Raw genomic sequence first — 18,238 nt, forward strand, 5'->3', positions numbered from 1 at the left:
AAAAAAAAAGTGCAGGATTCGGTTATTAAAACCCGACAAATTGTTTAACCCACATTCACAATGACAGTACTGTACCCTAGTTTCTAAAAACTTTTTTTTCTTCTTTTCTTTAAGTCCCAGCAAATTCAAAACGAGATCCACTAAATCGCAGTTGCAAGGTCTCCTACAGACACGTGTAGATCTCCCGCGCAATAAACAGCGCGCGCTTTGTTGTTATTGCTGTCGAACCTTCGTCACTAAACGCATCGCGCGTTTATTTGTGAGGAAAATAGTGGGTACGTTTAACAAAAAATCATACTATTTTAAATAAAGGATTTAAATAATTAACCTCGACCCCCCCCCTCCTCCTCCTTCACGAGCTGGGCCGCCCTCTTTGTTGTTGTCGCTGCTGCTGCTACTGCAGCGATGGCGGACAAACCCTTCAAGGCGGAGTACGCCAAGAGCAGCCGCGCTTCGTGCAAAAAATGCGGCGGCAACATTGAGAAAGACTGCCTGCGTCTCGCAGTCATGGTGCAGGTGAGCCTCATCCACCTCCTCCCCCCTATGCATTGGTGAAGTTTTATAGTTTTAAAGCGGAATTTTTGTGTTGCGTGGCTTTGCCGTCCCTCCTCCATCTCCCTTCAAATCGTGGCCTAGCGCGCGTTCCCCGAGGGTTGAGTAGCGGTCTCGACTAGTTCGACAGGCCGGGTGAGGGCGACCTTGCTCCCGCATGCCGAGGTCCTCGACAACACGGGGAACTCGGGATTTTCGCGACTTTTTTTTTTAATATTGTACTTTTAAGACAGAGTCGATTTACGGAGGAAATGTATAATTTGCGATCATTGAACATCGCACTGGACGCCAATGAACAAAGAACGATGATGCACATCGCGCGTTGAGGCGTGCACCACCACGTGTTTCTCGCAGAGATAACGTTTCTGTTGCATGGTTTTCCCCGACCCGTTATCGGGGACAAAAAGCTTAATATGTCCCGTATTTTTCGTTTCGTTATTTGCTACATTGTAGTGACGTCTTCCACAAGAGATTTGGGTTTTTTTTGGGTCGTAAACACAGAACTGCTAAATAAACATCGGAACATTCCAACGGTGGTGTGTAATGTACTGTAGTTCATTCCAGGTCACCGTGGTCGCGCCATGCTTTGCGCAGTGTGTTTTGTGTGGGGAGGGCTTTTCCTTTTAAATTCCCGCGACAAACTGCATTTGTGCTTTGAGTGGGCTCACCCAAATGAGAGAAACGTAGTGCATCTGCGTGCTGTCTTTGTCCTGTCCACTGCGCGTGTGGGTGCATTGCAGTCTGTATTTCATCGTTATGCTAAGTGGACTGCAACACCACACCCACGAAGCAGGGCGGATCCATTGTCATCAGATGCAGTTGTAGGTCCAGAGAGAGAGAGGGATTGCAGCACGGGTCTCTTGCGTTGCTCCAGTGGAAGTTGTTGTGCTTCGTGCATGCCATGTATAGCTGCCTGGGTTTTGTAGAATTTGCACCGTTGCCTGCTTTGAAAGGTGTTATAAAAGCATGCTCCCGTTTGAGAGTTTTGACCCAAATACAAAACTGGGCACGCTCAAGAGTTGACCTAGTTTTTTATTTTGGGGGGAGAGGGGACACACCTGATGCAGTACAGCATTCGATAAGATCCTACTTTTGTGTCAAATGATATGGTTGTATAGTAAATGCTATGTTTTTTTTTATCTGCTTCATAGGAATGTGTACGTGCTTTTTGGATGTTGCACTTTGAGAAGAGTTTTGCGAATTGCAGTCTCAGTGTGCATGCATGCTCACTGGTGTTCACAAATTAAACGATCCTGCACATTGGCATGATGAGCAAAACAATATTGCCATGATGGACTATTATATGATGATCCACAGCCTCTTTTGTTCTTTTTTTGTCCACATTGTTGCTAAATAAAAAAAATAGGTATGCATCATTCACCAAGAATTGACCATCCCAATTGGATCAGCCGGCGCTTATGAATTTTGCTTGTGATGTTTGTGCTCGCAGTCACCCAGGTTTGACGGCAAGGTGCCACAGTGGCACCATTTCCAGTGCTTTTGGAAGCGCGCGCGGCCTCTGACGCAGGCCGATGTGGACGGCTTCAGCGAGCTGCGCAGCGCTGACCAGGACCGCATCAAGAAGCACATCGAGGGCGGTGCGGACGGTGAAGGTGTGCCAATCGTTCTTTACCAGAGCAGGAACCTTTGCGCTGCAATCAATAATGTGAATCAGCTTCCTTGCGTTTTTTTATATATCAGTTGGGCTTCAGAATATATATTTTTTTAAACTTTATATTTAGTAAAACAAAATTTGATTCCATAATTTTAGCAATGTCGTCAAATTTTTTTTGCGGTTTATATATTTAAATTGGGTGTTAAGCACATCTAAAATTTGCCTAAGTTTTGTGGTTTTCAGTCAATGTACGCTCATACTTTTTCTGTACAGTACAGTGACACACATCTAACTCGTTGGGGACTGAGGATACGTGAAAAGTTTGGATATGTGAAGATTAAATGGGCAAGTTATTACTGCCACTGGTCACTACTCTTAACAAGTGAGTATTTACCCTAGCACTGTGGACTTTTTGCTTTTCCAGGGAAAAGCAGTGGCAAAGCAAATGGAGGAGGAGCAGCAGCATCAAACACCCTCCCAGATTTTGTGGTGGAGTACGCCAAGTCCAACCGCAGCAAGTGCAAGGGCTGTGATGACAAGATTGAGAAGGTTTGTGACTCATTGCTCTATTTTTTTTTACCACACTGCATCTTGGGATTTAGTTTATAGTGAAGCACTAGTGTTTAGAGCTAACTGGTGCTGTGAATGTACTTCAATGTTACCTGTAACAAGTTGCATTTTACATCACTTGAAGGTTCGCATTAACAGCCTTTTCTGCCACTCAAATGTCCAGGACGACGTGCGTATCTCACGGAAGATGATCAACATTGAGAAGCCGCACCTGGGCATGATTGACCACTGGTACCACACCAACTGTTTCGTGGAACATCGCGATCAGCTGGGCTTCCTTTCGACGTACGGCGCAAATCAGATCGGTGGCTTCACGCGGCTCAACGCCAATGACAAGAAGGCTGTCGAGGCCCTGCTCGGCACTGTCGTCGTCGTCGTCGATGGGTAAGCATGCACATCCAGTGTTGCTGGGTGCTGGTGAGTGCCCTGTGATTGGTGAGGTGATGATCACTGAGTGGACAGCTTGCTCAGAATCAATGGTTCACTTGTTACAGCCACCAGGTAAATTCTGCAGGGAATGATCAAATGTGCTTTCTTTAAAAATAAATGAAAGGGAGTGCGGCGTTTGTAAAAAAAAAATTGCCAACACCATAACAAATAAATGTTTGTAAAATATGCGTCCCAAATCATATTTACAAAACTTAATGCTTAGGTTTTAGGTGTGTTTTTGGGTTGTACCGTGTGTTTGGCATGATTTCAAACATTTCGTTCCAGGTGTTGCGTGCTTCGTCGAACTGAAACATCAGACGTTCTGAACAAACACCCGAACAGAATATCGTAGAGCTATAAAAACAACTGCGAAAACCGACACAGTTGTAAAACTTACATGTTTTACATTTAATCAACGGACTTCACGTCTCCTTTAAAATATTATTTTGATTAGGTTTCCATATGGTTAAAGAAATTGATTGACAGTTCTGACTACTCTTGCTGAGTCTTGTAGAGTGTGTCATTTGCAGGTAGGTCAAAATGATGGGGTATATGGGACTTGTGTAAGTAATATAGTGGGTTGCCACTGGGTGGGACTGACCCACCATATTCATAGCCTTTATCCTTTGCTGTTTTTATGGCACTCATGACCTGTGTACAGCTCGCGAATGGTATAAACAGCAATCTTAAGCACACCTGATAAGGTCTGTTGGTGGTTCCACAGACCTCTTCATGGTGGGGTATTCCTGTGTTTACTTGTGGCACACCTGGACTTCGGAGCGCACAGCCTGTGCACACACCAAGAAGTCCACCAGTGTTGCTATCTTCGAAATGAATCTTAAAGCTTAGCTTTTCGTTCTGGCTTTACCAGAGTAATTCTTATTTCATTGTAGAAGGGTTTTTCAGAATCAATAAATCAGAATTTGTATTTATTCTAGAGGAATCTGATGAGCTATGAAGCTCTTTTTCACAGATTTCCAGTAGATATGGGTCGGCAAGTAATTGTTTTACACAGTTCTGTTCATATAATTATTTGCAATTTTTTGTCGGTCAGATGCCCCCAAGAATGGGATGCAAATGTGGAGTGCGGTATCAGGTTACATTACTATTATTGACTTTCGTTAACATCGTGAGCAACTCTCTTCAACCGCACGTTTTCCTGCTACCAATCGGCACAAGTTACGTTATGCTATCACTGCAATTAAGAGTGCGCCCATTGCCTTGAGCGATGGTTTGGCAGCTCGTTAATATTACAGCAGAGTTCATGCTCTTGAGAGTCATTAATTTATTAAAAAAATTTTGATTAAGCCAAGAGGCTGCATGTTTTTGTAGTTTAACAAGTGTGCATACAGACTCGTAATATTGCTGAGTTCCACAATAATGCATAATTCGTTTTTATACAATGTCGATTTTCTATTGAACAGAGTTCTGTTATGTGGACAGAGTATTTTTACCCATTTAAGATAAGCAGAAACCAGCAGTGTTTGTTTACCAAGCCTCACTCTTCTGGTGAGGCCCAAAATGTGGTTGTTGAAACAGCCCGCTGGATAAACATTTTCAGGGAAAGCATGCCGGACTAAAAATATATTTTATTTTAATGTGGACATGAAGAATATATATTAGTAATAAGTAAGTCACAGATCGGGTAGCTTTCCGACACGGAAGTTTATTATATTATGCTTTTGGAATGTGTGGACATTTTTTGTATGTGTTTTACAAAGTTATGGCTTAAAAAACATATTTTAGCACCCCACTATTGATACTGATTGCACAGGTAAGGTTTGAATGCACTCTTGTATTCATGGCAGTAAACGTATCAGCATTTTATAATAGGTTTTTCCCCTGTTTTCTGTCAACAAAACAGGTGTAAAGATGTTAAAACACCAAACTGAAACCTTTTACGAGGAATCATGTCTGCATTAACCACAATGCTTGTGGTCAGAATGCAAAAAAACACATACTTTGACAATATATGCATTGTCCTTGAAACTGATTGGTCCACACCAGAGACAGTTTTTTTTAACCTCTCAAACGGTGTTAGACCAGGACAATGCATATATTATCAGAGTATGTTTTTTGTTAGCATTCTGACCACAAGCATTGTGGTTAATGCAGACATGATTCCTCTTGAAAGGTTTCAGTTTGGTGTTTTAACATCTTAACACCTGTTTTGTTGCCATACAAAAAGGGGAAAAACCTATTATCATATTTTGGTACTGGCAAAGGAGGTCCCATGATGTATCAGCATTACTATAATGGTGTCCAGTACATAATCACAAATAAATAAATAAATAGAAATAATCAATAAAATAATTTGTAATACAGTGCTTATACATATTTTAAAGAGATCTAACACACATGCATGTTGTGTCATGTGGTGTGCCGTAGCAATTATTTTGTAATTTGACCTTTACCCTGTTATGTGTATGTGAAAGGCATGAGGATTATCTGCTTGCCCATTCCCTTGAATTATGCTGGCTGTACAAACTGGCTTGTCCGGCTCATTTTACCCATGTTCATTTGTGCATCTCTTTTTTTAATGAAACAACTGCAGAATAAGCTTTGTGTTCACTGGCAAAAGCAGGTTGCTGAGAGAGGTGAAAGTAATTTAGGTTTTCAGGGTTGAGGCTGATAACACTGTGTAACAAAAAATGTTGTTCCCGGGTAGTAAGTGTTATTTCCTAATTGCTTATGCATTAAAAGTACAGAAATTGGCTATTATTCCCCACAAACTTTGCTTTTGTGACCAGGACAGTGATATTTTAAAATTTAGCTATTTTCAATGAGAAAACGGACGAATTTGTGTCTTTTCGTTCACATAAAGTCATAAAAAATCAACATATGAATCAAAATTAACATGTATTTATACTTAAGTAATACAAAAATGATTACAAAAGATTTAGACACCAAGGCGCACTACCACAGGCGGGACTAGCCACAGCAGACCGAGTTCTCTGTGGGGAGGAACAACGTCAAGTGGGAGCCACTGGTGGACCCCCGGAAGGTGCTGATGCCACCACTGCACATCAAATTGGGCCTTATGAAACAATTTGTCAGAGCTGTAACTAAGGAGTCGGCAGCCTTCAAATATCTTCAAGACTTCATCCCTAAACTGTCTCAGGCAAAGGTCAAAGCCGGTGTCTTCGTCGGACCACAGGTAAAGAAGATCCTGGAGTGCAATGAATTCCCCAAGAAGCTCACTAGTAAAGAGAACACGGTTTGGAACAGCTTTGTCGCAGTGGTTGGTGGTTTCCTGGGCATTCACAAGGTCGAAAACTATGTGGAGCTGGTTGAGACTGGTGAAGAACTACGGCACGATGGGCTGTAGGATGTCACTCATATATCCTTGATGTTCATCTTGATAAATTCAAGTAGAACATGTGAGCGTTTTCGGAGGAGCAAGGCGAGCGCTTCCACCAGGATATACTGGACTTTGAATGCCGCTACCATTGACAGTATAACGAGAACATGATGGCAGACTAAATTTGGGGGCTGATTCGTGAAAGTGATTTACAGTATAATCGTAAATCTCGAAAAACTACTCACTTCTAAATCTTTTGTAGTAATTTTTGTAATTTAGTATAAATACATGTAAATTTTGATTCGTATGTAGTTTTTTCTAACTTTATGTGAACAAAATAACATATTTGCCCGTTTTCTCATTGAAAATAGGTCAATTTCAAAATATCACTGTCCTGGTCACAAAAGCAAAGTTTGTGGGGAATAATGACCATTTTATATTCTTTTGAGGCATAAACAATTAGGAAATAACACTTACTACCCAGGAACAAAAATTGTGTTACATAGTGTAACTATTGACAAATTTTGTCCACATTGACAATGGGAAAATCCCATTCCACCTTCGCCTAAGCTTCAATATTACACACTGTGAAGTAAACTCTTCTCTGAGTTGGTGACTCACAATATTGGCTTTGGAGCTCACCAGCTTATCTGTGATTATGCTTTGCTGGCTCCAAGTTTGCCTGTGAGGAGGCTTAATGCCACGCTACCCTGGGTGGCCCTGCAGCACCATGTTGGGCAGGTTGGTGCGTGAAGTCTCTATGCCCACGGTGGTGCTGGGAACCTGCGTGTCATCGTCGGTTTCCCTCGCGCTCCGGCACATAATGAGCGACAGGAAAGCACGACGGTACGACTTCATGCGATAGGCGTACAGGAAGGGATTGACCACTGAGTTGGCATGCGAGAGAATGATGGCGGCGAGAAGCAGGCCGTACGGAGTGTTGTTGCCTGGGCATAAGAGGCTGATGCAGTTGAGGACGTGGAGGGGAATCCAGCAGACTGTGAAGAGGAAGAGCACCAGGAAGAGCGAGGTCGCTGTTTTGACCTCCTTCGTCAGCGACTGCATGCTGCGTTCCTGGCAATGAAATCGACTGTTAGGGGCATGTGTGTTGGCATCACAGGAGCGGCTCCTGTGATGCCAACACACATGGTTATCAACGAAGTTTGGCTCTTTTCTCTTAGCTCCGTGGCATTTTTGGAATTAGTTTTGACTTTGAGAGTATTTCTGATAGCACCCTTTTCAGATGATCGGACAGTCATAAATAAGTGAAAAAATACCTTCAACTTTAGTGTTTTAACACAACATTGAAACTCCCCTTCTTTTTATGGTGATGTGTTGGATCCAAATTTCAAATCCTATCATCTACACCCATCCACGATAATATCTTCTTATAGCTTCTCAATTAGCCATGGATAAACGTGGAATTATATTACTTTCCCGCCATGTCTAGGTAACTCTTCTTCTCCACAAAAAGGCTTGTATAATGTCAATTTAGTCTTTTGTAAGACCATTTCTGGGTGCCTCTTTGTAGATAAACATGGATGTTGATGAACATTTTTTTTTTACTCCTCTTATCCATAAGGAAATTGTAGAACAGTATTCCCTCCTTATTCACGAGGGATATATTCTGGAGATGCTGAATAGCACATTTCGCGCATAATGATACATTTGAATGAATTACCTTAAATAAATACATAAATAAGCTATTAAATAATGGAAATGATCATAATAACACAAACAAATTGGTTATAATGAAGTAAAAACAAATAAAAGTATTAAATAGTGTTATAAGTTAACTACCTTAAATGATGTTGATGCTGTGCATCATAACTTTATCTCATCACTTTCTCGCATAAAATTCTCTCTCGTCACTTTCTCTCTCTCGGTGCAGTCGTGCAGAGTTCCAGATGCGATTCGTGAATAGACAAAATTTCGGATAGGAAGTTCGTGAATAATGAGGGAATACTGGAATAGAATTAGTGTAGTGTTTCTGGTAGTCAACTTCCAAGTGGCTCCTTTATCTACGTATGAACACAGATAATAAGAATCCATATCTGGCTAACAAGAGTTCCCGTAGATCAATTGTGGCTATGAGTAATAGTTATAGGGCAGTATAGGTCTATGGATTATAGGAGGTTCACTGTATTAGTAATATCAAAGTTATTAAAATGTAATATTGATAATATAAAGTAATTTCACTGCCGATTGAAGGATTTCATTGACTGCTGGATGAGGCCTCTCCATGCTGTGTTGGTCATCGGTTTTTTTTTTTACCATACTTTACCATTCTGGTTAGTGTGGGTTAGTGGAGGGAGGTGGGCTAAGACCAGTTCAGATATCGCTCGCCACAGAGCTAACCATGACTGGGAATCGAACTCGGGTCGCCTGGTTTATAGCTTGATACGTTATCTGCCTCTTTTCCATATTGGACGACATGCAATTGTAACGAGCAATAACAAGGCTGGAGAAGGAGAGAAAATGTACTCTTAAGCCTGCCAAGTAACTTTGCAGTCATGTAGCTTGATACTGAGCTAATTGAGAAGCGAGTAATCGGTTTTGATTTCGCGTGATGGTAAAAAATACCAAACGAGAATTTCACGTGTGGAAAAAATCAATTGTATAATGTAATAATGGTTGCCCATTCGTTTTTCCGCTGTCTCCCTCCAAAAAGAGTTTATGGATTACAGTCAGCTGTCACCAGCCTAAATGATAATATTGTCTTCTATTTACCTAGCAATGCTTCACTTTAGTCTCGTGACTTTTTCAGGAGGGTCCTACATCAATATGTATTTCGCCTATTCAATTCAATTAGTGTTTGATGTGGGAGTAAACTGGAGCACCTGAGGAAAATAAAAACCCACACATACGAGGGGGTAACTCTCTTAATTGCCGTACTGCTGTCTTGCAGCCGTCTCGCGGCCTTGCAGGTACCATTAAATCTGTACGACTGCTTGCACAAGCTGCTATACCGACACGTAAAAAACCAAAAACACCAGCGCGCTACTGAATCGCAACGCTCATTGCTGCTGACGATTGCTTACCTGGGCATTGCCGGCGCCACCCCTGGCCTCGTTGGCGATGCGACGCAGCTGGTACCGCACTTGCAGGAAGATGCGCGCGTAGATGACGAACATGATGAGCAGAGGCGTGAGCACGCAGCCAAAGAAATTGAAGTACACCATGTAGTTCATATCAACGACGGCCACGAAGTAGCAGTAGCTGTCACTGGGCGAACCCTTGTGCCAGCCCATGGCCGGCACCAGGCCGATGAGGAAGGCCACGAGCCAGGTGAGCACGATGGTGATTAGAGCGTTGCGGTGCGTCATTATCACCTACGGGAGGAAGAGGGCGAAGGGTGGCGGTTGTGCAAGATGAGACAGCGCGCGCCCTTGTATGTAAATGTGGAGGGAGCTGCCTTTTAAGCAGCCGTCGTCGTCTAGAAATGATTTGTATTTTCCTGTTGGGTTATTTCCAAAGCATTCCTTAATGTTTGACTGGTGCTGATTTGATTGCTTACATTTTTAGCACTGCGTGGGGTTCGCAAAGCACGTTTGTGCTGTACAGCAGACGGTAACAACCCTGGAAAATGGTTCGCAAGGGTTACCCATAGCATGCTGGTGTTATAACACTCATTCCAAATTTTTCTTGTTAATAAAAAAAAAATACTGCGGCTACTGCTGCTTATCAACTGAAACGGAGATTATAAATGCCTATGAGGTCAAACACCCTGTTAACCCTTTCCCATTCCGAGACGACTTCAAGTTGCAGGGTGGGTCCCATTCACTGGTGAATCTCGGAACGCGCAAGCGGTTAGCGTTAATTTTATTTAGAGAGGCGTAGCGCCGTTGTTTTTAAAGACGTACTCGCCACAGAACTGTAGCAACATGACCACACTTTATGATAGCTGGCGCCAAACTGTGCCACATGCCCTTCGCATGGCCTTGTGGGAGCCTCGGTACCGATTAAGTTATTTTATATTTTCTTTCGATCAGTATCGGAAGAAAAACTGATGACGTACATGTACGACATCACGTACGTCATCAGAACGGGAAAGGGCTAACTGGCCACATGTTCTGTGATAAAATATTTTTTGATATGTAAAATAAGACTTGACGCCGACAATGCCGATCGCTGCACGCTCACCTTGTATCGAAACGGGCTGAAAATGGCCACGTATCTATCGACGGCAATGGCCAGCAGGCTGAAGATGGAGCTCTGCGTGAGCATGATGAGCACAGACAGCATGAGCACGCACAGCAGGAAGTTGTGGCGCGGGAGGCCCAGGTCCGTCATGATGGCGCAGGGGATGGCGACAGCACCCACGCACACGTCGGCCACCGCCAGTGACACCAAGAAGTAGTTGGTGACCGTGCGTAGGCGGCGGTTCTTCATTACGGCGACGCACACCAGCAGGTTGCCGACCGACGACAGCAGCGCGATGACGAGCTCCAACAGGATATACGGCACATTGAGAGAGACCTGGCTCGGGCTTTCCGCCTCGATCGGCAGCGTCGTGTTATTGGCGCTCATTTTTACTTCCCAGAGGGTTCTTGGCCACAAGCTGCACCTTACCCGGAGGGTCTTCTGACGGCGGTTCCTCACAGCCGAGTAGCCTTGCTCGTTTTACGGTTTTGAGCTGACGTCTGAGAGCTCGTTCCTAGTCCGTGTTCGACTGTCACATAAGTTGATGAGTGTGGAAAATGCCGCTTCAGCGAGTTGACGCTTCCTCAGGGCAGCAAGATTCTGGAAGCGAATCATCACTACCATTAATAATTCATATGAACATACGTGATGCTTGCGTTAACATATGCACGTTTATTACTCTTGTTTGCCTTGCCATGGCTAGTGAGCACAGCTGAAGTCTTCCGGGCTTCTTACAGTGTTTGAGTCTTTACCATTCACGGTGTTTTTTTCCCCCCACCCCCCCCCTCCCCAAATGTTGAACTCTTGCGTTAGCAAAACGCGAGTGATGTGAGCCGTATTTGGTTGCCGGTGCTTATGTACCTTCGTGTTGCAGCGGTCACGTGGGTGATTGTTTGACTTGTGTTTCAGGCGTGTGCATGCCCGCCAGTGTTTGTGGAAGAGTGTCATCGCCATCCATCAGTACCTCTTTTCACAGTGTCGGTGATCCTACATGCCAATATTGTTGTCCCTATGTCCAATTTCCTGCCCCCTCCTCTTCTCACCTGCCTCCATGTGCTGTTAGTTTTCCATGTGTTTACGGCCAAGCCTGTTGACTGTTGCCTGCGCGCCTGTGTCTTGTCTAGTTGGCCTGCAACGCAAACCAACTTCGGCTAATGCCACCAGAATGCTTCTGCCCCGTCCACACCCTTGACTGGCAGAGCATGGTTTAAGTGCAGCTAGCGCACTCAACTGTCTTTTTATGATTATGTAAACAACTGCGTCTGTGTGGTGCACACACATGTATATAGTTCATGGCAGCAGTAAAACGGCAGTGAATTCTGCTTGACAGCGGTTTACCTACTTTTTCCAGAATTTCCTTCCATGTAAACGTCCTGGGACAATTTCACAAATGTGCTACATTAGTGGCACTCGGAACGAACATAGCCAGAGTATGAATGGGTTTTGATATTTATCTACAACAACGGGTATATTACATTTAGAAAAATGCTGAGCTGATGGGCTCAACTGTGCTCATCTCCAATTTACAGCTCTGCGTAAGTTGTGGAAATTCCATGTTCCTAGAATGGGGTCAAGGCTTCACAGAAGAAAACCACCATTATCTTCCCACAAAGTGGCCCTCTATTTACCCTGGAGGGCTGATAAAGGGACAAGAGTAAGGGCTGAGTTTAGGTACAGCATAATTTATTTTGACGTTCGTGAAACGTGCGCGAATAAGTTCAACCGGTTATCCGTGTGACCAGTGTGAGATTGCACAGTGCTGCCCTAAAACGCACAGCAGAGATGGAGCCAGGTCCATTTCCCCAGATTAAACAAACTAGACCCTGCGGTCAGGTATAAGGACAAAAGCACAGGCAGAATAGGTGGGGATCACGGTGGGATGGTTGTCCTTGCAATGACTGACATTTATTTATTTAACAAGCCAGGGTGCTGTTTGTGAAAACTTGAAACGTAAATTGTTATCCCGTCTTGCGGTGGCATACCATGATCGCGGCAACCCCAGAGCCGTGGTAAAGCCACGAAAGCTTCAAGCTCCAATTTTCGTGGCAAGAAGCACCCTGGATTGTAAAATATAATGATTCAGCCTCTTGCAAGTTGATGATTTGTCACGATTTGGAATGACATAAGCGGGAATCACATTTTTTTTTAGATTGTGGTGAAGATAATGCCTCCAGTGGCTGCTGCAAGATCATATAAACCTGTTAGAACATAAAAAATAACCAGTTATAACAAGTATTAGTAAATGCATGTATTGTGAGCATTAAAAAAACTATTTTAGGTGGGTTTATCGTTACATGCTTAGTTCCAACTTTCCACGGGAGGGTATGTTGTCTTGGCTCCATAGAGGTGAATAATTTGCACCAGTAGTCCAGTTAGCTTGCACATATCACTTGTCTGAAACTTTGTGTGTCTGTTTGACACGTATGCTTTCACGACCAATATTATTCATAAAGGTTTTTTGGGTGAAATCCTGTAAGTATATATGCGTCGTTAAGCCGACACCACGTGACACAACCAATTAATAAGGTTTGTCACGTTAACAAAACATGCCAATTAGTTTTTTCAGCCTGCCGGTGTGTTGGAAAGTAAATTAATAACATTTACAACTTGCGTATGACGTTTCGCTGGTAAGTGCATTCGACATAGGGCGATTTTGCCAGAATTACGATCTAACCCAAAAAGACCTTCATTGTGAATTTTGTATGCCTATTGATTCCAAAGATTAAGAAATCTGTACTCTACTCCCACTCCGGACTGAATAGATGTGTTAGCGCAAGTGCTGTTGATGAATGCCGACTAATACTGGCTTGGCACAGCTCTTTGTACGTGCGAAGTGCCAACTCTTTCAGAAGTTATTTACTGTCGGGTGAAGGTCTCTCACTCATGCGGGTCGCCATCCGTCGTGTTTCTGCAATATCATCCATTGCGTTCCTGCAGAGGAGCTGATCTCATTGCTCCATGTACAGAGTGGTCGTTTCAACGTACGCCTTCTCTCCTTTATCTGCCTTTCCACCACCTATCTCACCCCACAAGCCATCGTTCTTTCTAGTGACATGTGCTGAACGAGGCGACCTTTCATCGACGGTCATTATGGTGTCTCCGAAGTGCATTTGGCATTGCATATAATTGCCTTTCATTGTGTTCGCAGTGCCTCTGTGAAACTTAAATATTGGAAGCAGTGAATAAAAAAAAAACCCCTGAGTTTCCCCTGAGGTCTTTCTAAGCCATATGTTTTTCTGCACAGTATGACATATTTGCAGTTGTCTTAGAATCTAATTAACAGTTGTTAGCTTTATTATTAACTTGGCACCCCCACACCCCATGGTGCCTCTAAATGTTATGGTAACCCGAGATTCCCTTGCCTGGGGCTGTTGTGTTTAGCAGTGTGTGTGTACGCTACCACATTAGGTGCACAGACACTCTGCGTGTATGTGGGTGTCTGTACAATATTATTTTAATATTTCTACGAGACACCCACAGATTTTGTGCCCCTGGTCAAATTTGAACAGATGTTGAATATGGTTTGCCATTGCTATGTATAACGTGGCCACAGTAATTGAGGACTGCTATTTTGCTCATGTGAGTATGGAAACACTGCTTGCAGTCCTGAACTGGTGGTGGAAATTGCACATTGCTATGGCAGAGACGAGTCTCTCTTTAGAATTTACAATCGCACGGCCAATCCGTAAGTAGAAGTAACTTATTGGCGTTTTGTTAACGTAACACATTTATTACTGATTGGCCGTGTCGGGTGGTGGAGGGTTGCGACACATTTATACTTACGCGATCTAACCCAAAAACCTTTAATATAAAGAATGTGTTTTTGTTGGCTTAGGTGGTTGATCTGCTGGGATGTTAATTAGTGGCTGTTATTTCAATACGTTGTTTGCTTAAGCTATTGATAATTTCTGTGATTAAATTACCAAAATGTTGCCAAGTGTACATTTGACAATTTACGAGCGGTCATTGCATTCTCACGTCACAAGTAACATACAAAAGTTTTAAATTACCCACGACTAAATTGGGGGAAAAAGGTCAAAATGTCCACACATTTCCACAAAACATGAGGTTTACTCTTGAAACGAAACCATGAATCTCAATCGTTTCTCACCTGGTTAAATATGGGACGTTGACTATAAGAGCTCAGCCTTGTTTTTTTGTTATTTATATTTATGTTTTGAGTTACGCTAGCTGACAAAGAACATCCCGGCGGATGACACTGACAATTGTTTACCTTGGTGCAGGCCTGGTTCCTTCCTCGAGATGTGCCGGGCGTGGTGCTGCCTTTTCTTATCACCGTTTAAGTTTCACTGGTATCGCCAACACAGCCGACACCACCGTGTCACTGCCAGTGAAGAGAGTTAGCTCCTCAGCTCCCAGAATTCCTCTGTGCGGGGGTGGCCGTGTGGTTGCGACTTTGAGTTGTCGCTTCCACCATCGTGGACACACGATGGCGATTGCCGGCGACACGCGAATGGGCCAGGGTCGTCCTAATTGTGCCACTCGGGATGAGATTCGGCGACACGGGGGTTTGACCAAAGTTGTCGAGTGGTATTGGATGGGGAACAAACACCACTGCTAATTATTTTAACATAATCCCTTCTGACAGCACGGACCTCCCTAATTTTCAGTCTGCGATATGCACATGAGGTGTGGAGATGAATGCTCAGAGACAAGCCATGCTTATGAGGCGACGACATACAAAACCCGGCATGAATAGGTCTGCAACCTTATTGATGTACTGCCTAATAGAGGCACCTTGCTGCCTAGCAAGCAGATATCACACTCATGTGATGGCTCCATGTCAACAAATGTGCACATTTGAAAGGAAGCAAGATACAAATTTGACTGGTTTGAGCACAGAGGAGGGTTAAGCGTTAGCAGCAAATGGCGGTTGCATGTCTAGTGTCTGTATTTCCTTCTCAGAGGCAAAACACTTCAACCGTTTTCAAATCGTCCCACGCACCCAGAGGGGCCATTGGGTCTCTCAGGAAATGTTTATCCTTGGAGGGCTCTTGCATGATCCTAAATAAAATGATTTAATTAGCTCATTCTTTTAGCTTCCAGCCTTCGATGAGTTATTAGAATTGTATTTGCGTGGCAGTGAAGTGAAAGTGATGCTGTTATAAATGCCCAATTCTTTAAGTGCCAATGCCTGATACAGGATCCATGCAGGAGCACCACTCCCTGCCTTCTGTTATTTAGAGCAATTACGTTAACAGTTGTGGAGGCTTAGGCCTCCCTTAAAAACAAGAGACTTGTCTCAGTCAATTGTTCCCGAGTAAATGAAGGCAAGTGACTCATTTTTCTCACTTTGTCTTGCAACCTTATGCTTTGATGTTACACAGTGGTATAGAGTCCACATTCCAACGTCTTACCCTTATTGCCCAAAATCATGTCAACTATACTTTCGCTTGGAAAATCATATTTGCACAAGTGCCATGGTGTTGCTACAGCATTCAACAATTCCCTTAACATAAGTGCAACGTGTATTAGTATAGATTCTTTAACAAAAAATGCATGCGATAAATTGTGTGTGTAAGAATTTATGTTTTTCAATCTTCTCTACATTGTATGTTATGCCCTCCCTTGACCCCTACAGCCAGTAGTTGCTGCAACATTCATCACGGTGTAAAAAAATAATCAATTTTATATCGAGTTGTGGCCTTGGATTTCCCGAGTCAATCTTTACACGTCCCAAAATATACAGTAAATAAAACTAATTTGGAACTTTTGTTGCCTTCTTGCAGAAAACGTAAAGCAGAGGATCAGGTAGATGAGGTGGCCAAGAAGATCAAGTTGGAGTCCATGAAACAGAAGGAAGAGGAAGATAAGATGCTAAAGGTGGGCATGTGCTTGTCTGTACGTATGCATGTCTGCTTCCGTATGTGTGCATCAGTGCTTTCCCAGTTGCCTCGCCGTATGCTTGTGTGCCCTGTTTGTACGTACGTCAGTGCATTTTAATGTGGATGTGTGTGGTTGAGTGTGTGGCTGTGCTTGGTGTTGTGGAGCAGTGTTCCGTTGTTAGCACACTGAAGTATGAAGCTGGTGACCTGGTTTCAATTCCCAGACACGGATAACACCAGCGGAAAGTCAAAACCAGTCGTTAGGCCTCCTCTCTGTTGATTCAGCTGTAAATTAGTATTTGATACTGTGTCTTAAATCAGTACTTGGGCCGGCAGAGGTGGCCGGGAATGGTTTTGCACCACACCACTATCCCATTGTGCGTTGTGCTGCACTTGCCACAGCAGTTTGTTATGGCTATACGTGGAATGTGTGTCTTTTTTTGTGTGTATGGGGCAGTTAACGACGTCTTTGCCAGCTGTGCTATGATCCCTGTGACCCGGGTGTAATTCGCAATTGTTTTGAAGTAACGCCAGTGGCAATTGTTAATTCAACCTAGGCTGGCCTGCGGCTAGATTGACTCAGGCTAAAATGAGTGCCAGGTGCAATGTGTCAACAATCACTGGGGACGTCGGCACAAACACAGACCACGGCACCCACTCCATGCTGTGCACCAGGTGTAATAGAAACTCGCCAAACAGCACTTGCTCCAACAGTCTCTAGCATTGAGTCAAGGCATCTGTGCGATTGCTTTATTAAAGTAACTCGCCATAACTGAGATTGTGTGCGTTTTTATTGCAAACTTAGTTTGACTTGTTTTAAAAATACAAAATCAACGCGGATTGTCGATGCAATGTGATGATTTTTGTTGTCTTGAAGCATTGTGTGTCCTTGTGAAAATCTGTTTATTTGTATGCCGCTTGCCTCTGTTTATGAAAATCAGTGGGAGGTTCAATAACATTTTGAGGAGGCAGCTCCAACAGTTTTAATTTATTTCAAACCAGCCATGGGAATCCATAATACAGATTTTTTGGGTTAGATCGCGTAAATATATAAATGTTGTTAAAGCCGCCATAAACAGCACACCGATGTGTTGGAGAGCAAAGCCACAACATTTACAATTCGAGTATGACGTTTCGTCAATAATTACGACTAGCTTCATCAGGCGACAGCCAGATTTATGGAGAAATCCTGTGGAAATAACCCAGCCATGGGAAACTTTTCTTTACTGATGTCCAAAGAGGATTCTAGATTTGAAGTTGGTCCAAAGAGGACTTTTAATTACCTATGATAAGCCATACATTAATACTCTCACCTCGGTCACTTTTGTCACTGCGAGTGGTCCTGCAATGACTGAGCACGCTAAAATGGGAAACGCATTGTTACTAGGTCACAAATATCCCCCTCTGGTACCCGATTAGTGCAGCTAAGATGCTTTCAGTGATAAATAAATGTCGTTTTGAAGTCGCTTGGCTGCGGGCCGTATGAAATGTCACGGGCCGGATGTGACTCAGCTGCTGTAGGTTCTTCAACCCTGCTCTTTCCCATGCCACGGTTCTGCCTGAAATTGCGACGGCCGCAAGTGTGGCAGCTTTTCATCCTTGACGGCAGAGCCTATTCACAACGCTGAATTTGCTGCGCTTTTGGTCCTGAGCATCGGTGCCCCCCCCCCCCTCGCCTTCACCTTCCCCAGCCGCCTCCTCACCTTCCGCCCTTCCCTTGCGGCCATAATTGGCGGGACCGAGATTATCCCGAGCCATCTAGAACGCACAAATGAGGCGCGG

The 18,238-nt window shown here is 43.6% G+C and overlaps 2 protein-coding genes across 2 annotated transcripts in view; one reads left to right on the forward strand and one right to left on the reverse strand.

Moving 5' to 3' along the window:
* The first annotated feature begins 347 nt into the window (after positions 1-347).
* PARP1 (poly(ADP-ribose) polymerase 1) overlaps positions 348-18,238 on the forward strand; it is a 36,332-nt gene continuing 18,441 nt past the window's right edge. Inside the window, exons 1-5 of the mRNA XM_078610057.1 lie at positions 348-516; positions 2,003-2,165; positions 2,592-2,716; positions 2,901-3,121; positions 16,361-16,454. Coding sequence (XP_078466183.1) covers positions 406-516; positions 2,003-2,165; positions 2,592-2,716; positions 2,901-3,121; positions 16,361-16,454 — 714 coding nt within the window. The 5' untranslated portion in view covers positions 348-405. The remainder of the gene's footprint in view (positions 517-2,002; positions 2,166-2,591; positions 2,717-2,900; positions 3,122-16,360; positions 16,455-18,238) is intronic.
* LOC144729650 (adenosine receptor A1-like) lies at positions 5,299-11,389 on the reverse strand. The gene is made up of 3 exons (XM_078610060.1): positions 10,611-11,389; positions 9,515-9,799; positions 5,299-7,541 (listed from the first exon to the last, which is right to left on the reverse strand). Exons 1-3 carry the CDS (start codon positions 10,995-10,997, stop codon positions 7,173-7,175), a joined length of 1,041 nt encoding a protein of 346 aa, XP_078466186.1. The 5' UTR covers positions 10,998-11,389; the 3' UTR covers positions 5,299-7,172.

Source organism: Lampetra planeri, chromosome 33 (assembly GCF_965212315.1).
Source record: "Lampetra planeri chromosome 33, kcLamPlan1.2.h2, whole genome shotgun sequence".
NCBI lineage: Eukaryota > Metazoa > Chordata > Hyperoartia > Petromyzontiformes > Petromyzontidae > Lampetra > Lampetra planeri.